We start from the raw sequence: 10,466 nt of genomic DNA, 5'->3' as shown, positions 1-10,466 counted from the left end.
AAAAAGAAAAATCAGATAACACATCATATAAAATTGTGCCAAGTGACTGTAGAAAGTAGCTGGTGTAACCTTCAACTGTCTATATTAGATATGAAACCAAAAGAATGTGATAACCAACATTCAGATACATACAATATAGCAGCAACAAAAGAGAAGTAACTAACTACAAGGACAAAACAACATGACAAGTATTATAGCAGCACAGAGCAGGTGTCTGTCAAGAACAGAAACATCAATATAAGCATAGAATTTTCTTCATTCAGTGTTCTTCTTCAGGGAAGCGAAGATGCTTCCCTTTCGGAGTTGGCAACCCCTTCAAGTGCAAGACACCTGGTGATGATGCAGCCTCAACAACATTGCACTCTTCAGCACCTTCAAGCTCATCATCACTATTGTACACAAAGCGTGTATGCTTCCCCTCAAAGTTCACATTGATCTTGCTAATCGCTTCACACAGATCGTCAACTTCACTTCCATCCTCTTCAATTTCATCATATTCGTCTTCTTCAACTTCTTCAAGTCCTCCTTCTAACTCTTCTTCTTCTTCTTCATCTTTAGTACTTGCATTCACCTGAATTGACCACACAGATGCACTGTCGTCGTCTGAAGGGGTCGTCTTCTCCTTGCTTTCAACCTCACATCCTAGGTATGTCATCACAGAGGAACACACAGAAGATTGTTCCGAGCCTTCTGGTTTCTCATAAAAATCCAGCAGTAGTGATCTTGTTAAGTAACTTTTCTCACATTCAAGATTCCCCTGTTTACCCCCTTCAAACATCTCATTGATCATCTGTAACATACAATCAACTAATTCAAATCTTGGATTTCTAAAATCAAACAAGTAATAAAGAAGGAACCTTTCTTGATACAGGTAACTGAATTTGTACCTGAGAAATGACAAACTTGTCTTCAACAGGGGATGCAGTAACAGCAGGCAACTCATTTACAGAGAAATCCATAAGAGGTGTATTTGCAGGAGTTGGGGCAAGAAGACCCATGGGAGAGTTGACAATTCCTTTAAGATGAAGGAAAGGCCTATTTTCCAGCGAAATCTTCGAGAGCACAGCTTCTTCTTCAACCTTTTGCAACAATGTCTTAACTTGTCCCCTCAATAAATCCTCGCCAGATCCAGGCGTACTCAAGTATTTGGCTTGACTCATAGTCCTTTTCTTGGACATCTCTGAAGATGGGGTCCCCAAATTCCCCATAGCAAGACCAACAATGGGAGAGTCATTCGTTATATCAATCAATGCTGATTGTTTCCCAGTTCTGTTTCTTGATTTTGCCACTGTTTTCTTCTCAGAATCTTCCATTTTCTCTGAACAAGAAAAGAAATTAACTTGTAATAAATCAAAAATTAAATTTCAAGAAAGGAGAAATGGAAACAGGGGAATAAAAACTTACTAGTTGACAGAGGTATCTTGTTAGCACTGTTAGCCGCAGCCAAGGCTTGTGATCTTGTCACCCTTCTTGTTGATGATGGAGTCTCCATTGATGAAGAATCAAGAAAATTGCAGTAGAGTTTGATTTTAAGGGTCACTGGTGTACTGAAATTCTTATGCAGAGTAATAGAATGAGATGGGATTTGGGCAGAGAGAGAGAAGAGGAGTTTATAGTTGTGGAAATAGGGTTTGACGATGGGAAAGTGACCGTTACAACGTTCTTGTAACTGCGCGTTAGCAAAAGTAGCCGTTAGGATTTGAAACATGGACTTGGGCTTTTTTGGTGCCCACCTCTATCTGGATCAGCCCGATATCAAAGTTTTCATTTTCAGCCCTTGTTTTATTGAGGAAAAAAAATATGGAAATCACACAAATGTAGCGTAATTATTGAGATTGTGGAAATTTGTAGCATACGTATATTATATTATACACACATCCATCCCAACCTCACTCTTTTGAAATTAATTCGATATATTAGATAGATTCAGCTGGTCACACATTTTATAATAAGATATTTGTATCTGTGCGCACAAGTTTTGCTATATTTTGAAAGGAAAATATTGCTCTCATTGTAGTTTGCAAAAAAGAAGAATTTGTTATTCGAAACAACTCTCTCTTATGTTAATTATTATTATATATATTATAATAAGGCTTCAAGGGCTATTTGTTAGAGGAAACTAAGATTAAATTTGTCTAGTGTTTGGTTGTGGGTATTAACTAAAAATATGACAAAATTTATATCAAAATTATGAGATTATGTATCATTATCTATAAATGTAGCCCCATTACCCCATAGATTCATGTGATAACTCCCTCTGACCCGTTGAGTATTTACCCGACTTGATTTTAATTACTCTATGAGATAAAATGAAGAACTTTATGGGGCAGTGGAGTGGAGCTACTACAACTCTCAATTACATTTTCATGCATGCACTTTCATTTGATTTTCAGTAGCTTTAGTGTTCATTGTTGAGTGATCGCTCGCTATCTGGCTGGAAAGATGAGATCAGAGCTCACTTTCGTGGGACATCACTACATTTTTTACATTATCCCACATTAATAAAAAGATTTGTAGTAAGGTAAGAATTATATATTCACTTATAATTATATTATCGATTTGAAGAAATATTAATATTTTTTCATAATATTATTATTACAAGGCACAAACTAAAATGAGTCTTATAAGCGGTTTACATTTTTTATTTGTTCCTCAGTTTTTATTGTCCTTTAAAAAAATTTACTCAATTTTTTTTTGGCTTCCAACTCGATTAAAGAAGCACCGGCATTAGAAGCCAGCCAGCTGTGGTTGAGTAGGCATTGATTGGAGTGAGAACAACTTGGATACTATCCCTCACCTAACTCACATTACAGTCAAGCTAATCACTTTGACTTATCAACATTCTTTATTTCAACTTGTCCCTTTGCTAATATCCATTCACAAATGTCTCCTGAAGAGATTCAAATAAATTATACAAACAAATTATCTCACGATCAATTATATTAAAATTAATTATTCTAAAATAACTTATTCCACCATGTATACGGGATAATTTATTTCATCACTTATACTAGTATAAATGGTTGATAAACTATCTTGAACATGATAACTAAACAAGTTACAAAAAAATTATCCCATATCAACTTTTTATTTTAATTTCTCAGACCAAACAATCAGCGCTAGAAGACTACTAGTTCTGAGTTTAAAATGTAAATCAAATAGCCTTTTACGTTTTTTATTAGTCTTTTAAGTTATGAACTAAAGCTACACTAAATTAAAACAATTAGTACCTTTTTATCATTATATTAAAAATAGTTATTTTATATTAATTGATCATCATAATAAATCAAAAAAAATATTAATTAATTTATATATATATTACCCTTGTAATTAATTCTTTTAAAAGTATTCATATTTATTTGCTAAATTCACAAGTTTCCTAGGAGTGAATTATTAGATTTACTTTCTTATTTATGATTTTTTAAATATTATATAAAATGAAAAATAATCAACTAATATAAATATAACAAGTATAGTTTATCTAAATGTAAAAAAAAAAATATACAAAAAAAGAAGAAGAGAAGACTCTTATAATATGTCCAAAAGTGATGTACTTTGCTCGAGTTATTTGCACAGCAAGGACTCGTCAACTTTACTTCATTCCAAATTCTTGAGGAAAAGCGTGTCTTTAAAACTTTATTACGCTATTATCTGTCGTCTTTATAGGATCAAGTAACACTTTCTCCGTGTCTATTCGATTCATGTGATATCATTTAAAATTTTTGAAATTTGTGTTCTATAAATTATAAATATGTATTTGTTTAATTATAAATTATTTTATTAATGATATAAAATATAATATTATAATTAAAATTACATAATTTTTAATTATAAAAATGTGATAGAAGGATATTATAATTCCGTGAAGCTTTTGGTTGTTGTACAATGTACATTACTCACTTTGTTTCCTTGTTTTTATTTCTCAATTTTACTAAATATTTATTTATTTTTTGTTCATTTTTAAAAATTAAGAGAAAAGTAATTACAATTTCCAATTATACCTATATCACTAAATAACTATTTCTCAAACTGATTTGAGTACTAGTATTTAGTTTAATTTAAAAATCGCTTAAGTATAATTAATTTTTTTAATCTATAAATTATTAAGGGTGGTCCAAAGTATTGATGGAACCAAGGCAGTAAACTTTTTGTGTTCAATTATTATGCAGTTCAGATACTACTGTGTAAATATATTTCACATGTTGTTTAAAGGTAAGTATTAAGAACGTGTTTGATCAGCAAAATTATTCATTACATCGTAATAAAATATATCCAGAATTACTAGCTTTGTTTTGTACTAATAAAATTTTTGATGACTATTTTTTTTCTAGGTTTCTAGACAAAAAAAAGAAAGATATAAATGCAGCTATTTCAATTAAAAACACTTATTAGTCCATACTCCATAGAAAAGAATGGCTCACTTAGTTGTGTGTACAGTAAATGGGACGACCAGAGTCAATGAATTTAATAGTACCCACCCATTTTAATATTGCACTGAAAACTCTCAACCTTCAATTTTACACTTAAAATTTCAAAATCAACAGTTCACGTTTCATAGTACACAATATAATAGTAGTATTCAATAAGAAATACTAGTACATTTAAATTTGCAGACGAAGAACAAAATTATGCTATGAATTTTTAAGGACATTTGCGGGTGCTGTTATGAGTAGTAAGGTTGAAATAGCAAGGGCATGCTTCGTAATTTCCAGAAGTCCCTGGTGGCACGCAGTGGCAGGTACGGCAGCAACTTCCACATGCTCTGTTGCAGAGATTTTGCCGTGACGATTTGCTGCACCTCGTTTTACAAGATCCCGTACAGTCTGTAACAAAAAGACGAATCCAAAATTTAGAATCGAACTAGATAGAATGAATAGCGAAAATACTTAAAATGCTGCACTACCTATTGGCTTTGGAGGTTGAGGACTTGGTGCTGGTGGTTTGCCGCTAATTACCTGCGCCAACATTTTAAAATCAAACGTTACTTGCTTCAAGATGATAGAGATTAATTGATTTGTAAACACATGCTAATTTGAGAAAAAAGAGGAACCTCTTGAAGGGCATAAGTGAAATGAACAAGCACAAGTGATGCAATGAGCAAAGCTGCAAATCCCTTTAGGGATGCCATTGTTTAAGATACCAAAAAAAAAGTAAAGCTGAGAACTCTGAAATCTGAGCTGGCTTTCACTATGGATGTGAAATTGAAAACAGAGAGATGTGTTATTTATAGCACGAGAAAAGACACTCTCCATCTAACCCACGTTTTATTTGGGTGTCGACATCAGTGGGTCGAGCCAAACGCCTAAATTAATTTAACATCTACCTATTCTGAATCACATTTTTTTAAAAAAAAAATAAAATAAAATTCAGAGAATAAAATATTGTCTAACAAAGGTAGTCTTATTCTTAGAGTTTGAATAATAAATCACTAATTAAAATTGAATAGATATTTTCCACCCATCACAACATTTGAAGGTAATTGATTGGAGTGAGTGAAGTGAATCAAAATACATATGCTGATCTTATCCATCTAGATCCAGTCAATTTAAGCCAATTGGTCTCAAAATTCTTCTATTTCAACCACCATTCGGTCTAATTAATACTATTATTTCCTATTTCTGACAGTAAGTTCTTTAATTTTATTGTTGTATGTACTTGTTAATTGTTATCTAAATCCGATATTTTGCAGATTTATTATGGTTTGAAAAGATAATTTAGGTTGAATTCGAAAACGTTAAGAATAATACCCTAGTTTTTTAAAAAATTCACTTGGTGAAACATTGTGTACAAATAACCATTTAGTAGTTGTTAGATTATACAATTGCGAAAGTATGCCTCCACATAAACAACTAGTCACAGTGATGATGATGACAAGAAATGGGAAGTAGCTTCGAAAGTCACACTGCCAGCCTAGCTTCGCATCACTATTCTAGAAAAAAGAGTTTAGGCTAAATTTTTAAAATATTTAAGGAAAAAGCAGAAACATATTTTTATATTAGTGTAAACAGTATGTAGGTATATTTGGTTATATTTTTTGGAATATTAATGTATGCATCGTTTAAAAACTAAACATGATGACTAAGTAGGGATATGTGATGCAATCTTATCTGGAGATTCGATATTTAGTAAATGTCAAGTACATGAATGAGATTATTACATGTGTATGTCCGTTAGTATAAAATGTATGTTTGTTCTAGTTTTAGATGACATGAGCACTAATGTCACAATAGTACAATAGAAAGTATTTGCATATTATTTGTGATAATTCGAGAATATATTTTAATTTTTTTTTCAAAATAATTTTCATAATAGTATTTTGTTATATAAAAATAAATTTATGTAGATGATTGTTTCACCAAAAAAAAGTTTAATAAATAAAAAGTAAAGCGGGTTTTCATGTTATAGGACTTGTAAGAAGAAGATATAATTTTAGCCTTCAAATATAATCTAAGTAAATACTATGACATTGTATCTAACTCAACTAAAAACTCTGACTCTCGATATTAGACCTAACCCTAGACTTACGACCTTGACCCTAATTCGAGACTCAATTTCTGACTTGAGACTTCAGATTTAATTCTTGAATTCAATCCTAACCTGAGTTTGAGCAAGGACCATGAGTTTGAGATTCAAATAAAGAGATTGAAAGAGAGTTTGGAGAAGGATTTTCTATTTTTTAAATTTTTTTAAAAATATAAAAATCTATTTATAAAATATTTTAGCCAAACATTAAAAAAAATGATTTTTTTTTAATACCAAAAACATAGCATTAAAATAGCAAGATTTGCTACAGTAATATAGATTACAAGCACATAGTTTATTAGAGATTCTCCCAAGTTGCATTAAATAATTAAACTAAGCTGGGTTTTTTTTTTCTTCAAAAATCATTATTTATAAAATGTTCACAAAATTTAGGACTTTGATTGTTGGTCCTTATAACTTGAATTATTGTTTTCACCATTTGGTGGAAACTTGCCTCATACAGGTCTATTCATTTGGGCACGTAAATTATAGATCTGGAAACAAATTCTGAATATTACAGCATTTCTACCCAAATTGAATATTTTTTTCTTTCTATTTGTCGGTTTCAATATATTGTCCTTTAAGAAACCTTTCAATTTTCATACTCCACGATATATGTGATTTAAAATTTTATTTTTATCGCCTTTCAATTTCATTTTTTTCTGTTCGACGTATAAAATTAATTTTAACAAATTAAAATTTAAAATTTCTATTTCATTTCTTAATATCCGTAATCTTTAATATTGATTTATTACTTTAAAATAATCATGATTAAAAATCCATAAATAGATTGTGTCAATGAAATTTGACAATGGCTTGATGAAACATGGGCAAAAGAAAGAGTAATAGCACGCTTAGTCAAACTTCTAAAATTAATTTATTTTAAATAATATTTTAAAAAAATATTTTTTCAATAGAAAATATTTTTAGTGAGAAATAATTCGTAATTAGATAATTAATTTGAAAACACTAATGAACGATAATTTCCGTTTGACTAAATTTTAAAGTATATTTCTCAATTTTAAGTGCATTTTTTTTAATGTGTTTCAATAATATACTATTAAAGAAAAGTTTTTTTTTCTCTATAAACCCTTTATTTTCCTAAAAGCTTGGTGGAAAATCTCGACTTTATAAAAAAGGATAAAATAAAGTACTTCCGTTAAATCGATAAAAATTTAGTCACTATAGAAAAATAAAGTATAACAAGGCTTTGTTCGTTATAACCACACAAATTATGACTTTTTGTGTTAAAAGTTGATCAGAATTGAAGAATGTTTGTAAGAAACAACAGAAAAGCTAAATAGTTTAATATCTATTAATAATCTAAAACAATTTTTCGCCATATTATTAAACTTATAAAAATAATTGTTTACAAAATTCCCTATCTTAAATTATTTTATTAAAAGAGTTGGAGAAGGCCATTTTTTAAAAAAAGAGTTTGCATCATTAAAAATTAAAAGTATATTAATTAATGGTGCACAGCTCACAGCTGGATTGCTTAGACAGCATCTCTCTTTAGTTCAAAGGGTCACATATATATATATAGCTGGCACACTCGTCCACTTCATTATTCATGTTTTATGAAAATGTTTTTTCAAAAATTATCGTAATCTTTGTTATTTATCTTGGATAAATACAAATTATTTATCTGTGAGTAGCTTATCTAAGAAAATAATTTTATTTTTTTAATAACTCAAAAGATATTTAATTATTGATATTTCACCGATACAGTAATCCAACAAAAATAGAGAACCTTTTGAGTATAACAGTGGTGGTAACATGCAACATACAGAAACCATTACAGAGGTATTGGGGATGTAATGAGTTTTATTACCCGTTAACGATGCCAAATATTCGTCATCCATGACTGCACACCCAACTCATCTATGTTAGTTAACCGTAGAATTCGTTTATTGTAAAAATATATTTGCACGATCAGAGGCGTATTCAAAATTTTAAAATAATAGATGCACTGTTATAAAAACGTTGATTTATGAATTATGATATAAATTTAATTGGTTTGACATTTAGAAAAAAAATTAAAACAAGATAATTATAAAATTCAAATTTCTAACCTCACGGAAAGAAGTGCATTCCGTAATTGTCACACTACACATTCATATTTCAATATTTATTTTAAAATATAATACTAATATATATGATCTAAGGAGGGGTTCATGGATTGATCCCCCTTAGATACTCTCCTCTGTGCAGAATTATATTTCAAAAATACAGGAAATATTAGCTTCTCTATGATTCCATTTATTTTTCGTTTCAGAAATAAATTGAACTGCTTTGAGCTAGATCTTTAATTTTGATTGATTTGATCTTGAATAATTTGTAATTTTTAAAAATGGATGGTTGAAACTTGAAAGTTTAAACTTTAGTATTTATAGTCCTAAAAACATTTACAAGAAATTCCGCAAAGAGTAACGCTATATGTATTAGAACTATTGTTGAATTGGACCGTTGTCATTGTCTAATAAATCAGACTCAGATACATATTATTGCGAATCAAAACAACTATGTAAGCGCCTAATTGTTAGCAATGGTGAAAGTGGTTGATTCAGTTGGAATAATTGGACGAGTTAAATGTTTTTGAGTGTGTTATTTCGAACTTAAACCCAATTAACAAATGATTTTAAAAGGGTTAGGACTTGGGGGTTAGATGTAGAACAGGATTATGCAAATTCTCATTATGAACAAAGTTATAAATACTTATGTATTATTGCATCATCACAAGCTTCGTAAACAGAAGGAACATTGAATTGAATTGAAAGTTACACTCTGTTTTTTTTTTTGAAAATGGACTTCCTTTGGGGAACAAATTTAAAAACTAAGAAAAAGGGATTAAGGGCATTTGCGGGTGGTGTTATGAGTCGTAAGATTGAAATAGCAAGGGCATGATTCATAATTTCCAGAAGTCCCTGGTGGCACACAGTGGCATCTATGGCAGCAGCTTCCACATGCTCTGTTGCATAGATTTTGCCTGGACGACTCACTGCACCGATATTTACAAGCTCCTATGCAATCTGTACAATCATTTACAACACAATTTTATTTATTACATGTCTCCATACAGGATAAAAATATGCAATTGATAGATTACCTAGTGGCTGTGGACCTTGAGGGGCTGATGCTGGTGGCTTGCTGTAGTCAACCTACATGAATTAAAGAGTTAAAACATGATTCTCCTAATCGACTACTTATTGTGATAATAAACATTTTCATATATAAAAAAAAATGATAAACCTTTTGAGCATTAGCGAAATGGACTAGTAGAAAGGATGCAATAAGCATTGCAACGAATGCCTTTTGGACCGTCATTGTTTCAAAAACAAAAACACAAAATGGTGTGTGTATACACGAAGGAAGGAGAAAACAGAGAGCTCTTAAGAACTGAGCAAGCCTTCTATTTGGATGTGACGCAAAAAGAAGAGTGTTGCATCAGAATTTATAGCACCGTGGTTAGATTCAAGATTTTAATATAAAATACTATCTTTTTGTTTATTTAATTAACTAAATTTCTTAACACAAACAAGATCTAGACTCTACATTAATACCATTTCATTTTGCCTTCAACCATAGATTCGCTCCTATATTTTTGGGTTAGTAATTTCAGGACAATGGCTGAGCGTTACCTGAACCATTGCATTTATATTGAGAATCCATTAATTATTTAAAAACGAAAAAAAGAAATTGTTGGTTAAGTGATAAAGAAGGAACCTTTTTCGATGCTCTAGTTTCTGAACATTGAATTTGGGTTAAGATGATTTTAATTACATGTCTAGCCAGGCAGATAATGTAACTAAAGTCTAATATATGATGTAATCGAATTTTTGATCAAACTAAGCTATTATTTAAATTAATTCATTAAAATAATATGTTTTTAATTTTTTTTTATTAAAATTAGTATAAATGTATTTCTAAGTAACATTTAGGAT

The 10,466-nt window shown here is 30.3% G+C and overlaps 2 protein-coding genes and 1 long non-coding RNA gene across 3 annotated transcripts; all 3 read right to left on the bottom strand.

The window, feature by feature from the left end:
* Positions 1-60: 60 nt before the first annotated feature.
* Positions 61-1,821, bottom strand: LOC101259500 (uncharacterized). Its single transcript, XM_004232441.5, has 3 exons — positions 1,405-1,821; positions 888-1,318; positions 61-790 (listed from the first exon to the last, which is right to left on the bottom strand). The coding sequence occupies exons 1-3, from the start codon at positions 1,706-1,708 to the stop codon at positions 260-262; spliced, it is 1,266 nt and encodes a 421-aa protein (XP_004232489.2). The 5' UTR covers positions 1,709-1,821; the 3' UTR covers positions 61-259.
* Positions 1,822-4,369: 2,548 nt separating this feature from the next.
* LOC101259800 (cypmaclein) lies at positions 4,370-5,419 on the bottom strand. The gene is made up of 3 exons (XM_004232442.5): positions 5,051-5,419; positions 4,904-4,955; positions 4,370-4,823 (listed from the first exon to the last, which is right to left on the bottom strand). Exons 1-3 carry the CDS (start codon positions 5,126-5,128, stop codon positions 4,642-4,644), a joined length of 312 nt encoding a protein of 103 aa, XP_004232490.1. The 5' UTR covers positions 5,129-5,419; the 3' UTR covers positions 4,370-4,641.
* Positions 5,420-9,218: 3,799 nt separating this feature from the next.
* LOC101260098 (uncharacterized) lies at positions 9,219-10,147 on the bottom strand. The gene is made up of 3 exons (XR_011214811.1): positions 9,775-10,147; positions 9,632-9,683; positions 9,219-9,554 (listed from the first exon to the last, which is right to left on the bottom strand). It is a non-coding gene; the product is annotated as an uncharacterized lncRNA (long non-coding RNA).
* Between the last annotated feature and the right edge of the window lie 319 nt (positions 10,148-10,466).

Source organism: Solanum lycopersicum, chromosome 2 (assembly GCF_036512215.1).
Source record: "Solanum lycopersicum chromosome 2, SLM_r2.1".
NCBI classification, from domain to species: Eukaryota; Viridiplantae; Streptophyta; class Magnoliopsida; order Solanales; family Solanaceae; genus Solanum; species Solanum lycopersicum.
This window is presented reverse-complemented; position numbering and strand designations above follow the sequence as displayed.

What these genes read in the sequence shown, in the direction of transcription:
- LOC101259500 (XM_004232441.5), bottom strand. Translation starts at nt 1,708, where the DNA reads ATGTTTCAAATCCTAACGGCTACTTTTGCTAACGCGCAGTTACAAGAA. An exon ending in CAAGATACCTCTGTCAACTA is followed by an intron (nt 1,319 to 1,404) that starts GTAAGTTTTTAT and finishes TTTCTTGTTCAG; the next exon opens with AGAAAATGGAAGATTCTGAG. An exon ending in ACAAGTTTGTCATTTCTCAG is followed by an intron (nt 791 to 887) that starts GTACAAATTCAG and finishes TGTATGTTACAG; the next exon opens with ATGATCAATGAGATGTTTGA.
- LOC101259800 (XM_004232442.5), bottom strand. Translation starts at nt 5,128, where the DNA reads ATGGCATCCCTAAAGGGATTTGCAGCTTTGCTCATTGCATCACTTGTG. An exon ending in TCACTTATGCCCTTCAAGAG is followed by an intron (nt 4,956 to 5,050) that starts GTTCCTCTTTTT and finishes ATGTTGGCGCAG; the next exon opens with GTAATTAGCGGCAAACCACC. An exon ending in TCAACCTCCAAAGCCAATAG is followed by an intron (nt 4,824 to 4,903) that starts GTAGTGCAGCAT and finishes TTTTTGTTACAG; the next exon opens with ACTGTACGGGATCTTGTAAA.